This window comes from Xenopus laevis, chromosome 7S (assembly GCF_017654675.1).
Source record: "Xenopus laevis strain J_2021 chromosome 7S, Xenopus_laevis_v10.1, whole genome shotgun sequence".
Taxonomy (NCBI): domain Eukaryota; kingdom Metazoa; phylum Chordata; class Amphibia; order Anura; family Pipidae; genus Xenopus; species Xenopus laevis.
Window position 1 is genome coordinate 90,673,579 of NC_054384.1, and position 16,228 is coordinate 90,689,806.

Here is a 16,228-nt window from a genome sequence, read left to right on the forward strand (position 1 = left end):
GTTCTGTGCTTGAGCTACAAGAAGCTCTGTACTGGACAAATATGCTCTGCAAATACAGTCCCTGTGAGGTTGCAATCTGGTGGCCCAGGATGGTAATGGGCTCTGTACTCAATAAGGTGAAATCTGGCCCTATCCATTTAAGCAGATTTCAAGACCCGAATCAAGCTGGTCTTTATTGTGACAGCCATGCCTTTTCTCGGTCCTGTATCCCAGCGTGCCGGGAGGGCAAAAATCACACTTTCAGTTTTAGAGCCTCGTTCTCAAATGACTTCTGCCTTGCGAATGAGACCCCATAGAGTCCACTTAACTGACGTGTATGGTTTTAAATAATAAAACAAAAAGACAAAAAATAAAATAAAATGTAAACCATGATTGATGGATTTTGTTTTAATTTACACTTTTCCCCTACACTGACAGCTCTTAGGTGTTTCCCAAAAGAGAGAGCAGCCATTAAACATACCATGTTGATTAAAGGGGTGGTTCACCTTCAGGTTAACTTTTAGTATGTTATATAATGGCTTATTCTAAGCAGCTTTTCAAATGGACTTAATTTTTTCAAGTTTTTTAATTATTTGCCATCTTCTTCTGACTCTTTCCAGTTTTCAAATGTGGGGGGGGGCACTGATCCCATCTTAAAACAACAGCTTTGTAAGGCTACACATTTTTTGTTATTGCTCATCTTTCTATTCAGGTCCTCCCCTATTCATATACCAGTCTCTTATTCAAATCAATGCATGGTTGCTAGGGTAATTTGGACCCTATCAACGAGATTGCTGAAATTGCAAACAGGAGAGCTGCTGAAAAAAAAAGCTAGAATATCTGCTGAATAAAAAGCTTCACCTTTAAAGTTACGTTTAGTATGTTATAGAATGCCCAATTCTAAGCAACGTTTCAATTGGTCTTCATTATTTTTGTTTTGTTTTTTTATAGTTTTTTAATTTGCCTTTTTCTTTGGATTCTGCTCAGCTTTCAAATCAGGGTCACTGACCCAATCTAGAAACAAATGCTCTATATATAGCTATACCTTTTTTATTATTATTATTATTGCTACTTTTTATTACTCATCTTTCTATTCAGGTCCTCTCCTATTCATATTCCTGTCTTTTATTTAAAATTAGTCCATGGTTGCTAGGCTAATTTGGACAATAGCAACACGATTGCTGAAATTGCAAACTGGAGAGCTGCTGAATAAAAAGCTAAATAAAACCACAAATACTAAAAAATTAAAACCGATTGCAAATTGTCTCAGAATATCACTCTGCATCATACTAAAAGTTAATTCAAAGGTGAACAACCCGTTTAAAGTGGTTACAAATGTATATAATATATGCTCTGTATGTTTTTATAAGGGACATACAAGATTCCATGTACTCTGTTAAGTATTATTGCACTTGGGTCATACTCTTAAGCTGATTATAAGGCCAGAAACCAGTCATATCTTTGGTTGATAAAAGAATAGCATGGACTGTCATTTACAACTCCTGCTAAATAGTACCATTAATATGATATGGGAAGAAAAACCCAAAACTAAATTATTCTGAATAATATAAAATGTAATTCTAAGCAACTTTCAAATACATGGTCTTTAAACAAGCTCAGTGGTTTTAAAATGAATTGTACATGCAATTGCTATGGAAAGCAATTTTTATTTGTCCTTTTCTGCACTTCTGGTTCTGTCCCTTGAAACAATGTAAGCAGAAGTCAACATTTTTCCAATCAGACAGGTGTATTCATTATCTGGCTAGAGACTGTTTCCAACAGCAATTACATTTATATATAACATTAACATCATTAGAATTTTAGAATTTACCTATTCTGGAAAATTACTGTACAGTGTGTTTTATTAGGCAAAATAATTTTTTGGGGTTATGTCACCATTACCTTAAGAGGAGAATAGTGCCATTTGCAGGAAATGATGCAAAAGGAGATACCAAGAGCACAGTGTGCAGCCAATAGCTAACAAGGGAGAGTGCAGATATAAACACTAATATAATGAAAGGTCTCTGGGTACAGGTGCAAAAATTTGCTCCCAGGCTCCCCCAACACACACCCACATTTCTCCAGCACCTTTCCTAAAATTAGGTTTACATTGTGCCACAACACCCCCTCTGGTAGTTGTGGCATTCATCCTATAGGCTATTCAGAGGATAAGCTGTGGGGCGGCAGTTACAAATTCTGAATGAACATTGGAAAAAAAAAAAAAATGATTGAAATGAATCACTCCTTTCTCCATTTTAACAATACACATTTATTGATACATGTATTTATTTCAGCAGGACAGGAGATGCAGGAGACTATGCTGATTCACCTACCTTGAGACTTGAGTTGAGGTTAAATGGTTGTATATACTGGCCTGTAGGAAGAAAGGCAACATTGCTGTACTTTTTCTGTTTCAGATGTGTTTACCAGTAGGGATGCACCGAATCCACTATAGTCCTTGGTGAAAGATTCGGCCAAATACCGAACCGAATTGTCAGGAAAGGAAAAAGTGAAAAAAATTCTTCTTTTGTGACGAAAAGTCACGTGATTTCCCTACCCGCCCCAATTTACATATGCAAATTAGGATTCGTTTCGGCCAGGCACAAGGATTCGGCTGAATCCTAATCCTGCTGAAAAAGGCCGGATCCTGGCCGAATCCTGGATTCGGTGCATCCATATTTACCAGGCAAGAAAACAAGCTGGAAATTGGCCACTCTAGATTAAGTTGGTATTGTTTTGGCCCTTGTAGGGGACCAATACATCTTCCATTCTTGAAACTCCCACGTGTGCTGTGATTCTCTCATGACAGTACTGCATAGGCCATTATGGTGATGTGATTGATGGCTGAAGTTAGATATTTACATGAAAGTGATATGTCTGACCAACTAATGCGGAGAAATGAAGTAAAAAAAATCTGCTCAGATGAGCTGAATTACTTCTATGCAGTTGGTCACTTATACAAACCCTAGTAAGCTTGCCCTGTGGCTGTGAGTTATAATTTGGCATACCTCCCAACTGTCCCTTTTTCGGAGGGACAGTCCCTCTTTTGACAGCTCAACCCACAGTCCCTCATTTGTACTGGAAAGTCCCTCTTTTCTCTGCACTGAACAGCCAGAAAAAGAAACAAAGTTTCTCACTTAATTGGCTTTTAGCAGAAAGCCCAGAACAGCTAACAGGTGCAAATAAGATACTTTGTAACAATTTTGAGACACAAAAACACAGTTTAGATAAGGAGAAATATTTTCAAACTTTCATAACCTGCCAAATTTTGTAAAACAAACATGGTAATTAGGGGGTGTGGCCACAGAAAGGGGTGTGGTCAAAAAATTGCTGCGCTACGTGCAGAATAAAAATTTTTTGTCCCTCTTTTTACTTCCAAAATGTTGGGAGGTATGATTTGGGTGTCAGGTAACTGGGGCATTTCAGCTGAGGAAGGAACTAAACTGGTGTCCATTACACACAGAGAAGAAAACATGTCTTCTAATCTTCTGAACTATTTTATTCATACCACACAGTTGTCTTTCTAATACAACTTGAATTAGAGGAGACCCCAGGACCTGTCAGCACTGCCACTTTAACTATATTAGCCTTCCTATCCCACGTACAGTTCCTACAATGTACAAAGCATCCTCTGTATTTCTATGTACTTCTCCCCACGCAATTCTGTGAGGCAGGGAGGAAACAATTTCTTAGCCTACTAATTGTTTCCATCAATAAAGATGGCAAAGCACAGAGGCCAGGTGAGCTCATCATCACGTGACTTACGCATTCCATCGTCGCTGACTCGCGGCGCGCCCGTAACTCGTGATGCTGACGTCACGGACTGGACAAACAGGAAGTAAAGAAACAGAGACTGCTAGTTTGTAGCGAGAGCAGGTACGCACGGCCCGTAACCCAACCTCAGTTTAGGGTGTAGCCTCCCCGGTTAGACGGATTAAGCTGCTTGTTGAGGAGGGTCCCTGGAGAGGAAGCTTACACTGTTGGCTAAGTAAGTTGGGGTACAGAAATAGACTGGCAGTCTGGGTAATCTGGGATTTCTGTAAGATTCTTGCTAAAAAGAGTTACTGGGTCATAGGGATAGTCAGGCAGTCTAGATAAGGTGGGATTTTAGGGCACACAGATACTCAGGCAGCCTAGATAACGTGGGATACCGGGGCACTGGAATACTCAGGTAGAATTGATATGGTGGGATACTCGGATACTCAGGCAGCCTAGATAATATATTGGTAATATTGGTGTGTAGGCGCCATCTCAGGTCATTTTACCTGGTCATGTGCTTTCAGAAAGAGCCAGCACTTTAGGATGGAACTGCTTTTTGGCAGGCTGATGTTTCTCCTACTCAGTGTAACTGAATATGTCTCAGTGGGACCTGGATTTTTACTATTGCTGTTCTTAGATCTACCAGGCAGCTGTTATCTTGTGTTAGGGAGCTGCTATCTGGTTACCTTCCCATTGTTCTGTTGTTAGGCCGCTGGGGGGGGGAGCAGTAAAGAGTGACTGAAGTTCATCAGAGCATAAGTCACATGACAAGGGCACCTGGGAAACTGACATTATGTCTATCTCCATGTGAGATTTCAAAATTAAATATAAAAAAAAATGTTTGCTCTTTTGCTCTTACTGGGGCACTGGGATACTCAGGCAGTTTAGAGAAGGTGGGATTGTAGGGCACACAGATACTCAGGCAGCCTAGATAAGGTTGGATACTGGGGCACTGGAATTCTCAGGCAGAATAGATATGGTGGGATACTCGGATACTCAGGCAGCCTAGATAAGGTGGGATACTGGGGCACTGGAATTCTCAGGTAGCCTAGAGAAGGTGGGATTTTAGGGCACACAGATACTCAGGCAGCCTATATAAGGTGGGATAGTGGGACCCTGGGATACTCAGGTAGCCTAGATAAGGTGGGATAGTGGGGCACTGGGATACTCAGACAGAGTATGGTGGGATACTCAGGCAGCCTAGAGAAGGTGGGATTTTAGGGCACACAGATACTCAGACAGCCTACATAACGTGGGATACTGGGGCCCTGGGATACTCGGGTAGCCTAGATAAGGTGGGATACTGGAGAAAGGATATACACTGGCATTCTAGGCGCTGGCTGTTTTTTTCCACTTAATATTTGGGGGGGGGGGGCAGCCAAATGAATAAACATATATTCACATTTTGCCAGCACTTAGAATGACACATTCAGGCTGCTGTTTGTGGAATTGGAGTGTATCACGTTTTTTTCCACCTGAAGTTGTAAGGCAAAGAACGGCAATGTCAATTCTTGCTGAAATTTTCCTTATAAACTGATTCCTACTCTGGAAATGTGCAGTGTGTTCTCGTATATATCTAGATGCATAAAATGGTGGGCCACTGGAGTTTTAGCTTAACGGCCACAGCTTAGACATCGGTATCCTCCCCACATGAAGCCTTGAACATTTTTCATCCACATCCTGATCCTTCCCTCTTGTTTTATGAATCTTGTGTTATTTAGGATGCCACACTATTTATATCTAGCTTATAAATAAAAAGGCATAACCCAGATTTTCTTTACATCCATAATTACACATTTTTTAGACATTACAAGCAAATATGGATTTTCTATTTGGACGCCGTAAGACCCCAGAAGAGATGCTGAGGCAAAATCAGCGAGCTCTGACAAGGGCTATGAGGGAACTGGATCGGGAGAGACAGAAACTAGAGCAACAAGAAAAGAAGATAATTGCTGACATTAAAAAAATGGCAAAACAAGGACAAATGGTGAGTATTTGTCATGAATATGAGATGATCAGACCGGTCTTATGTAAATGTAATATTCTACAGAGAGCAAATAGTTTCAAAGTGTTGTATATATTGTATTCCATGTGCACTGCAGAATTAGATCCATGCTGATATTTATAATATGGAGACCTTGAGTGTGTTATCATTGCACTAAATTACATCAAAACTGCTCTGTATTTGTTATTTTTACCAATGTTTGGTGACAGCCATTCTTCTTTTTTTTGTTCAAGGACGCAGTGAAAATCATGGCAAAAGATCTCGTACGCACTCGTCGTTATGTGAAGAAGTTTATCATGATGCGGGCAAACATCCAGGCAGTTTCACTGAAAATTCAAACACTAAAATCTAACAATACTATGGCTCAAGCAATGAAAGGAGTAACTAAAGCCATGGCCACCATGAACAGACAGGTACTCAATAGGAACATTTTATATAATATGTATAACTCCACATGGAAGAACAGTGTCCGCTTGAAGTGGTTGTGCCGACAATCTCTCCATCAGCACCCTTCTTTTATTTAATACACCCTCCTGACCTGGTTAAAAGCATGTGCAAAAGCTCAAGCCCAAGGGCTGCACATGCCCCCTTATTCTTCAAAGATTCTGTAGAATAAAAAGTTGATTAGTGTCCTTTTTATGTATGTATTTTACTCCACATTTAAACATCAAAAAGTCAGGCTGATGGTTTTTTTTCCCCCCCTGCAGCTGAAGCTTCCTCAGATACAGAAAATTATGATGGAGTTCGAAAAACAATCCGAGATTATGGACATGAAAGAAGAAATGATGAATGATGCCATTGATGATGCAATGGGTGATGAAGATGATGAAGAAGAAAGGTGAAAACACTTCTTTTTTTTTTTTAAGGGGTTATAATAAAAAGCCAAATTTCTAATGTCTTTTGGTGAGTTGGGCTTATTAATTAATGCTGGACAAATTTGCTCATAGGCGGTGATCCATAGCAACCAATCAGCATTTTTCTTAGCTGACTCTAGCACAATGAATGCAAAAATGTGACTGGTTGCCATGAGTTATTGCCCAGGTTCAAACTTGTTAATAATTGAGTTGATAATTGAGCCCTATATGTTTTTGCATGAGCAGTAGAGAGATTATCTTAAAGGGATTCTGTCATGATTTTTATTTCTAAATTACACTGCAAATAATTCACTCTACAATATAAAATTTAATTTCTGAAACAGCAAGTGTATATTTTTTAGTTGTAATATTGGTGTGTAGGCAGCCATCGGGGGTCATTTTGTCTGGTCATGTGCTTTCAGAAAGAGCCAGCACTTTAGAATGGAACTGCTTTCTGGCAGGCTGTTGTTTCTCCTACTCAATGTAACTGAATGTGTCGCAGTGGGACCTAGATTTTTACTATTTCTGTTCTTAGATCTACCAGGGAGCTGACATCTGGTTACCTTTCCATTGTTCTTTTGTAAGGCTGCTGGGGGGGGGTGATATCACTCCAACTCGCAGTACAGCAGTAAACAGTGACTGAAGTTCATCACAGCACAAGTCATATGACTTGGGCAGCTCGGAAACCAACATTATGTCTACCCCCATGTCAGATTTCAAACTGAAATTTAAAAAAAATCTGTTTGTCTTTTGACAAATGGATTTCAGTGCAGAATTCTGCTGGAGCAGCACTATTAACTGATCAGTTCTGAAAAAAAATGTTTTTACCATGACGGTATCCCTTTAAGAATGATGAAACTGAGCAGTTGTTGTTCAGGTTAACTGTATCGTGTTCTGTGTAGTATATATCAGTTGTATTGATTGATAAAGGTTTTATTATGTTGGTTAATCTTTAAACTACCTGTAACAACGTGACATCAGTGCCACAGCTTCAATTTTAGTTAAATAATTGCATATTGGCCTCTTACTTAAAATTAAATTGCATAATGAAATAAAATGTAATTCTAAGCAACTTTCAAACATACATTCATTACATGTTTCCAAAGGTTTAAAGTAAATATAATTGCTATTAAAATAAGTATTTGTCTGTCTGTTTACATTCCGTCACTCCTGTCTCTGACTCCTGCAATAGAGTTACAAGTTCGCTAATTAAAGCTGATTACAGCTGATTAAAAGACCTGGAGGAGACCCAGCTCCTTCTTATTTTAAGAGTCAGAACCAGCAAACAAAGGGATGAGGTCATGAATGTATATTGGGAAGTTGCTTAGAATTACATTTTACTTCATTATGCAATGTCATTTTAAGGGCTCTTACATACAGCTGTTTTTTCTGCATTCCCCTGTGTTGCGCTTTCTTCCGTTCAGCCGCAGGAAAACGCAGTAGTAGACGCACTCGATTATTGTGAAGGGGGCTGTACTCACACAGACGCATGTAAGCGCCAAACTTAGGTGAAATGCAACATGCTGCATCCCACCTGTGTTTGGCACTTACATGCGTCTGTGTGAGTACAGCCCCCTTCACAATAATTGAGTGCATCTACTACTGCGTTTTCCTGCAGCTAAGCGGAAGAAAGCGCAACACAGGGGAGTGCAGGAAAAAAACGCCCGTGTGTAAGAGCCCTAAGTAAAATGCGAATGTGCAATTATTTAACTAAAATTGAATTACATTTCCAAAATGTAAAATTACAAAAAAAACTGATATTGTATGGAGGAGCCCTTTAAGCACAAGTGATAAGGATATACTAATCTTGTTTTTTCTTCTCCTCTACTCAGTGATGCTGTTGTATCTCAAGTTCTGGATGAGTTGGGCTTAACTCTGACTGATGAGCTGTCCAGTGAGTATTTGCTAAGGAAATATTCATATTCTAGAACTGTTTCAGTTTGAGTGTATCTCCCATTGGAAAATGTTATCATATGATATTAAAGGGGTGCTTCACCTTTCAGATTACTTTTAGTATGATGTAGAGAGTGATATTCAGAGACAATTTGCAATTGGTTTTCATGTTTTATTATTTAAGGTTTTTGCATTATTTGTTTTTTTTTATTCAGCAGTGTTCCAGTTTGCATTTTAAGAAATCTGGTAACTAGGGTCCAAATTACCCCTAGCAACCATGGATTGATTTGAAAAGGAGACTGGAATATGAATAGGAGAGGCCTGAATAGAAAGAGGAGTAATAAAAATTAACAATACATTTGTAGCAGAGCATTTGTACATTTGTAACAGAGCATTTGCTTTTTAGAAGGGGTCAGCGAGGCCCATTTGAAAGCTGCAACGAGGCAAATAACTATGAAACTATAAAAAATAAATAATGAAAACCAATTGAAACATTGCTTAGAAATGGCACTTCTTTAACATACTAACAGTAACCTTAAAGGTGAACCACCCCTTTAAGCAAGGGCTTTGTATTTCAGTATAGTTTTTTTCCCATGTTGGTATTTGTTGTAGAGCCCAAATCCAAAATTGTTATTGCTATAAATTGTTAAATTGTAGCGGGGGATGGTATTTATGTTTGAAATTACTTTTTAGTGGAATTGGCAAATCAGGTCTATTACAGTGCCTTAATCATAATTCTGTTTAATTCCAGTGAATTTAAGAATTGCACTTAAAATATCCCACATCTCTTAAGCCACTGTTTAAATAAAAAACAAAAAAACTGTCTCAAATGGGACATACATAAAAAAGATCAATAAGAATTTTAAGAGATATATTATACAGTGGAACATCAATTTTACATCCCCTGCTTTTAAGTTTCTTCTCATTTTACATTGTTGTTTTGTTTAGTGATCCCACCTATATATTATGCATAATGCACTTCCCTGATTTTACATTTTCCTGGATTTTACACCATTTTTTTCTGGTCCCCTGAAAAATGTAAAATGGGGGTTCTACTGTAATTAGGATTTCCTGCAAGGATATTCAAACCATTTAGGGTGACCTTTACTCACTAGGGGTCATTTATAAATACTTGGCAAATTTGCACCGGGCAGTAACCACTGGCAACCAGTTTGTTTTCATTGTTCTACCTGTGGCTGAGAAAAGCTATAACAAACCAGGGAAGGTTGTGCTCACCGCTAATTTTTAAAAAACATTAAAGGGATACTGTCATGGGAAAAAAAAAATTTTCCAAAATGAATCAGTTAATAGTGCTGGTCCAGCAGAATTCTGCACTGAAATCCATTTCTCAAAAGAGCAAACAGATTTTTTTATATTCAATTTTGAAATCTGACATGGGGCTAGACATTTTGTCAATTTCCCAGCTGCCCCATGTCATGTGACTTGTGCTCTGATAAACTTCAATCACTCTTTACTGCTGTACTGCAAGTTGGAGTGATATCACCCCCTCCCTTTTCCCCCCCAGCAGCCAAACAAAAGAACAATGGGAAGGTAACCAGATAACAGCTCTCTAACACAAGATAACAGCTGCCTGGTAGATCTAAGAACAACACTCAATAGTAAAAACCCATGTCCCACTGGGACACATTCAGTTACATTGAGAAGGAAAAACAGCAGCCTGCCAGAAAGCATTTCTCTCCTGAAGTGCAGGCACAAGTCACATGACATGGGGCAGCTGGGAAATGGACAAAATGTCTAGCCCCATGTCAGATTTCAAAATTGAATATAAAAAAATCTGTTTGCTCTTTTGAGAAATGGATTTCAATGCAGAATTCTGCTGGAGCAGCACTATTAACTGATTCATTTTGAAATTTTTTTTTTTTCCCATGACAGTATCCCTTTAAGCGGTGGTGCAATGAGGCTTTGACCTCATAGATAACTGGCAGATTGGCTGGTTAAAAAAAAAAAGTAAAAAGGTTGAACTTGATGGACGTGTGTCTTTTTTTCAACCTAACTTACTATGTTACAAATACAAGAAGTCCTCTGCACTCAACCCATTGTCAATATATTAAGGACATTGAAACATTTTGTGCTATTAAAAAATGCCTTGCATATATATATATGTAAGGCATTTTTTAATAATAGCAATAGCACAAAATGTTTCAATATACATATATGCCCATATATTGCAATATATTTAAGCTGGCCAACTACGTAAAAATCATCCCATATCTGGCCAGTCCTACTCTCAAATTGCATCTGATTGATTAAGAATTCTATTGCTTCGTTATACATTTTACAAAGGGACTAAGTTTTACCTGCAACTTACTTGCTGCTTTCAAGGTTAAAACTCCCAAACATGGCTGCCCTTTTGTTTAAAGAGTAAGGCATTTTTAGTAGTGATGCACCAAATCCACTATTTTGGATTCGGCCGAACCCCCTAATCCTTTGCAAAAGATTTATAAATAAGCTCTAGAGTTGTTATATGTTTTTTATAAAGTATTGAAAATAGAATAATGCCCTATATTCCTTTCTTTAATCTGCCCTATTACCCAGCAGAATATTGGCCTCTTCTCCTCCTTCTTTCCTTCCCTGTATTGTAGACTTCAGATGATAACTATATAATTGTTCCTATTTGCTGTTTATTCTGTACAAGTTAAAAAAAAAAAAGCAAATACAAATCGCTGAAAATAAAATAATGACCTGAAATGCTGTTATGCAGTGATATTTTGCATACGAAAAAAGAAGAAATTGCTGGCTCTAATCCCTCTCAGGACCAAATAAATATTATGAAAAAGCATCAATTGTAATCTTGCTTATAAAACATTCAGTGACGGAAAGCCAGCCACTGGGTAATTCTCACCGAGTGATATTTTGAACATTTTTTATTTTTGCTAGAATTTGAATTCTTTGCATTGGATGACCAGGGCTTCTCTGTTCTTTCACAGGCCTCCCGTCAACAGGAGGTTCTCTTAATGCGGCCGCAGCAAAGAAAGCAGAAGCCACAGCTGCCTTGGCTGATGCAGATGCAGATTTAGAAGAGCGGCTGAACAATTTGAGACGAGACTAACACGTGGAACCTTGTCACACATAAGACTACTGGTTTTCTTATTTTTATCTTTCTTCTGTGTTTGCCTGAGGATGTAGGTAAATGGTAGCAGGCCTGTTGCCTCTCTTTGTTAAGGGGCGTAAAATACTGAAACTTGCTTTTCAAAGGTCAGCAAATTGCCATTTTCCCTGCAGGGGTATCTCAATCCCAATAAATTGCTGACTGTGTGGCAACTTTGATGTCAAAATTCCTATTTTCAGGGTTCTCTGATATATGTAAAAAGCAAATATTCTTTCGCTTTCTTGCTGGATTTTATAGCAGACTGTTTCTGGGTCGGTCCAGACTGAACTTGCACATAGGGAAATGCTGATGGTGTTCCCCTGGCTGAAAAAAACCAAAGGATGTAATTCCCTTTAGTGTTAAATTATAGTGTCTTACAAATGATCAGGAGAAGAAACAGTTGTTTTAAAGGGGAAAGAAAGGTAATTTACACTTGGGGATGCCAAAAGTTAGGCACCCCCAAGTGATTGTATTTACTTACCTGAAACCCTGGGCCGCTGCTCCTATCAGCAGAAAACTGCACCGACCCGAGATTCTTCCAGTGAGCACTACAGTGTAGAGTCCTGCGCAGGTCCATTTTTTGGAACTTGACCCGTAACCGCAACCTGCAAACCACAACCCGGATCTGCAGCCCGCATTCTTACCTGCTTGGACCCGCTACCCGACCTGCAAGTACCTTATCTGAAACCTGGACCCGCTGACCATGAAGAATCAGGAAGTGCTGTCATTGTAAACCGGAAGTGACATCATCGGAAGTAGGCGTGATCAGAAAAAGAGTAAAAATCGCCATTGAGAAGACCCGCGGCACAACCTGCAGAACCGCTGACCCGTGTCTGTACTCGCACCCCGAACTTCTACCCGCAAGTTTTTGCGGGTAACCCACAGGTACCTGACCCGCTGCAGGAGTCTGCCACAGAGGTATCGCCTTCCTGATTCTTCTTTCTTCTCACCACTGAGCATGCGCAGTAGAGTGAAAAGCTGAACTGTAACGCAAAAGCCAGCTATTTCATTCTACTGCGCATGTTTGCCCTGGGAAATTTAAAAACCAAAGAAGGGGATCGCTCCATGGTGCTCGCTGGAAGAACCCCGGGCCGGTGCAGTTTTCTGCTGATCGGAGCACCGGCCCGGGGTGTCCAGTAAGTAAATACAATCACTTGGGGATGCCTAACATTTGGCACCCCAAGTGTGTATTGCCTTTCCTTTAAGGAAAATAATCCCCTGATCATCTTAAAAAAAAAAAAAAGGCTGTGCAATCTCCCAGTTAGATTTATGTATGGGATGTATATTATTTGAATGAATGTATAAAGTTCATTTTATTCTAATAAAACATATCATACCTTGGAGTTTATTCATACAGTTAGTTTTCACTCTGGTATAAAATGAGTTTGTAAGAGTGAGTGAGTGCAAATCAGTCCATATGTGTATATAATGGTTTAGAAAACCTTTAAAAATAAACCGTTTTATAATTCTGCGTTGATGAGACTGAAAGCAATGCTGTTGGACAAGGAAACACACTATTATGACTTCCTGCAATTGAGTCCATTAGGTGATGAAGCCACGAATCACTGGCCAGAAAGCAGAATCATCGGCACACTGAAGTAAAGGAGCTCTGCACAGTAAGCTGCAAGGTAGTGTCTTTGTCGTTGTATCAGTCATGCAGTGATTAAGAACCACACGGTTTTGCATTACAACCATGACATCTTTACAATTCTATTCTGCCAAAATAGAAACTCTCCAATGGTACAGCCAATCAGATGCTCAAAAGCAGATACATTAGAATGTTGAGATTGTGCTTGTTGTGTGGAGCCAAGGTGAAAATGTATGTGTGTGTGTAATTGCTGCACACACCTCAACCCTGTTTATAAATGAGGTATGATTCAGTCGGGGGAGGCCCAGGTGCTGGCTGATAAACATGTGAGGCCTTGATAAAAGAAGGGTTAAAGGTGTTGTTCATATTTGAGTTTACTGTTAGTATGATGTAGAGAGGGATATTCTGAGACAATTTGCCATTGGTTTTCATTTTTTATTATTTGTGGTTATTGACTTATTTAGCTTTTTATTCAGCAGCTCTCCAGTTTGCAATTTCAACTGTCTGGTTGGCAGGGTCCAAATGACCCTAGCAACCTGGCACTGATTTGATTAAGAGACTGGAATATGAATAGGAGAAGCCTGAATAGAAAAATGAGTAATAGAAAGGAACAATAACAATACATTTGTAGACTTACAGAGCATTTGTTTTTTTAGAAGGGAGTCAGCAACGCCCATTTGAAGGCTGCAAAGAGTCAGAAGAAAAAGGCAAATAACTATAAAACTATAAAAAATATATGATGAAAACCAATTGAAAAGTTTCGTAGCATTGGCCATTCTATAACATACTAAAAGTTACCTTAAAGGTGAACCACCCCTTTAAAATCACTGTTTTAAACCAGATGTTCTGAGTAGTGATGAGCTAATCTGTCCCGTTTCCCCGGAAATTTTTCGAAATGTTGAAATTTTGTGAAATACATTAAAGTCAATGGGCATTTTTTCTTAAGGCGACTTTTTTGTCCTAATGCATTATAGTTTTTATTTCTAAATTACACTGTTTACACTGCAAATAATTCACTCTACAATATAAAATTTTATTCCTGAACCAGCAAGTGTATTTTTTTTAGTTGTAATATTGGTGTGTAGGCGCCATCTCGGGTCATTTTGTCTGGTCATGTGCTTTCAGAAAGAACCAGCACTTTAGGATGGAACTGCTTTCGGCAGGCTGTTTCTCCTACTCAATGTAACTGAATGTGTCTCAGTGGGACCTGGATTTTACTATTGAGTGCTGTTCTTGTATCTACCAGGCAGCTGTTATCTTGTGTTAGGGAGCTGCTATCTGGTTACCTTCCCATTGTTCTGTTGTTTGGCTGCTGGGGGTGGTGGGGGGAAGGGAGAGGGTGATATCACTCCAACTTGCAGTACAGCAGTAAAGAGTGACTGAAGTTTATCAGAGCACAAGTCACATGACTGAGGGCAGCTGGGAAACTGACAATATGTCTAGCCCCATGCTAGATTTCAAAATGAAATATAAAAAAAAAAAATCTGTTTTCTCTTTTGGGAAACAGATTTCAGTGCAGAATTTTGCTGGAGCAGCTATTAACTGATGTGTTTTTAAAAAAAAACATGTTTTCCCTTGACCGTATTCCTTTAAGGACAAATGATGTGCCGGTGTGTTCAAGTTTATTTGTCCCTTGTCATTATTTATAGCTTAGACGGCATCAGATCATGTGGCCTTTGTATAGACGTTTTTAACATTTTCAAGATAAGGCACTGCTGATTTTACTTCTCATCACTTAGGGGCAGATTTATCAAAAGTCAAGGTGAATTTTTGAATGAAAAAAATCGAATTTCCAGCTATTTTTTGTGTACTTCGACTAGGGAATAGACCACATTCGATTCAAATTTGAAAAAAGCTCGAACATTTGAATATCGAAATTTATCATGTACCGTCTCTTTAAAAATTTGACTTCGACCATTCGCCATCTAAAAGCTGCCGAATTGCTGTTTTAGCCTATGGGGGACCTCCTAGACCCTATTTGGAGTGAATTGGTGGACTTTGAAAAATCAAAGTTTTTATTTGGGAATTGAATTCGATCGAAATGCACTATTACTTCGATTCGAATTCGGCCGAATACGGACTTATTCGATCGAAACTGACCTATTCGACCAAACAAAAAAAAAAAACCTCCGACTTAATTTCAGTTGGTATTTTTGAATTCGAATTTTGAAGTTGTTTCAATTCGAAATTCGGCCCTTGATAAATATGCCCCCTATTGGATGGTGTTGGTTGAATTTTTAGAGGCATAATTATCAAATGGTGAGTTCTAACTTTCACCCACTGATTAATACAATTCTAAAAATCCCAAAGGAATGAGTTCTTATTTATTAACCTCTAAACTCACATTTTGATACATCTGCCCCCTGGTGTTTCCACTGTATCATCATGGACTGATGTGTCACTGCAGCAAGACTCGCTAAGCCTGATTTTCCAGTTCGACTTCAGCTGATAAATTGGCCTTTTCTGTGGCACAAAGTAATAAAGTTACCGTGTGTATGTGCTTATCAGACATTACATAGTAATTCATTCGCTGAGACTGCACTCTGTACTCAAAAGCACCATTTTTACCTTTTGCCTGTTTTTAATGTCAGGTTGTGTGAGCCAAAGCTCTGCCCCTTTTCTGCAGGATATAATTGTGTCGAAATCTCCACTCAAACATATGTATAGTAGCCCCGGCACACACAGTAAGGAAAAGGCTACAGCACTGCTGTTTCATCCCTGCTTAAAGGATAAGTAAACCTTTAAAATAAGTGATTGTAAAATTAACGAGACGATATTCTAAGCACTTTTGTAATTTACAGTCATTATTTATTTTGTAATATATATATATATTATTAATATATATTAAGGTATACATGTACTGTTAATATTAATACATTTTGTTACAACAGCGCCACCTGCTGGTCATTTATCCACCCGTCTGACCACCAAGTAGTCAAGGAAGTTGTCAGGAATAAGAAAGAGGCTGCTCTGATGTTCTGCTCAGGAAAGATGAGAGGTTTCTAATTTTATTCCTAAGCAGAAGAACATCAGAGCAGCCT

General features: G+C 38.8%; 1 protein-coding gene across 3 annotated transcripts; it reads left to right on the plus strand.

Moving 5' to 3' along the window:
• The first annotated feature begins 3,706 nt into the window (after positions 1-3,706).
• chmp2a.S (charged multivesicular body protein 2A S homeolog) lies at positions 3,707-12,942 on the plus strand. 3 transcript variants are annotated; one of them, XM_018228019.2, is made up of 6 exons: positions 3,707-3,855; positions 5,543-5,725; positions 5,977-6,156; positions 6,451-6,581; positions 8,430-8,491; positions 11,439-12,942. In XM_018228019.2, exons 2-6 carry the CDS (start codon positions 5,558-5,560, stop codon positions 11,558-11,560), a joined length of 663 nt encoding a protein of 220 aa, XP_018083508.1. In that variant the 5' UTR covers positions 3,707-3,855; positions 5,543-5,557; the 3' UTR covers positions 11,561-12,942. The 3 variants fall into 3 exon arrangements, with proteins under 3 accessions (XP_018083508.1, XP_018083509.1, XP_018083507.1); XM_018228020.2 differs by having other exon boundaries at positions 3,795-3,817; XM_018228018.2 differs by having other exon boundaries at positions 3,797-3,967.
• The last annotated feature ends 3,286 nt before the right edge of the window (positions 12,943-16,228 follow it).

Coding starts and splice junctions, on each gene's coding strand:
- chmp2a.S (XM_018228019.2), top strand. CDS start 5,558: ATGGATTTTCTATTTGGACGCCGTAAGACCCCAGAAGAGATGCTGAGG. Junction 6,157..6,450: donor TGGCCACCATGAACAGACAG/GTACTCAATAGG, acceptor CCCCCCCTGCAG/CTGAAGCTTCCTCAGATACA. Junction 8,492..11,438: donor TCTGACTGATGAGCTGTCCA/GTGAGTATTTGC, acceptor GTTCTTTCACAG/GCCTCCCGTCAACAGGAGGT.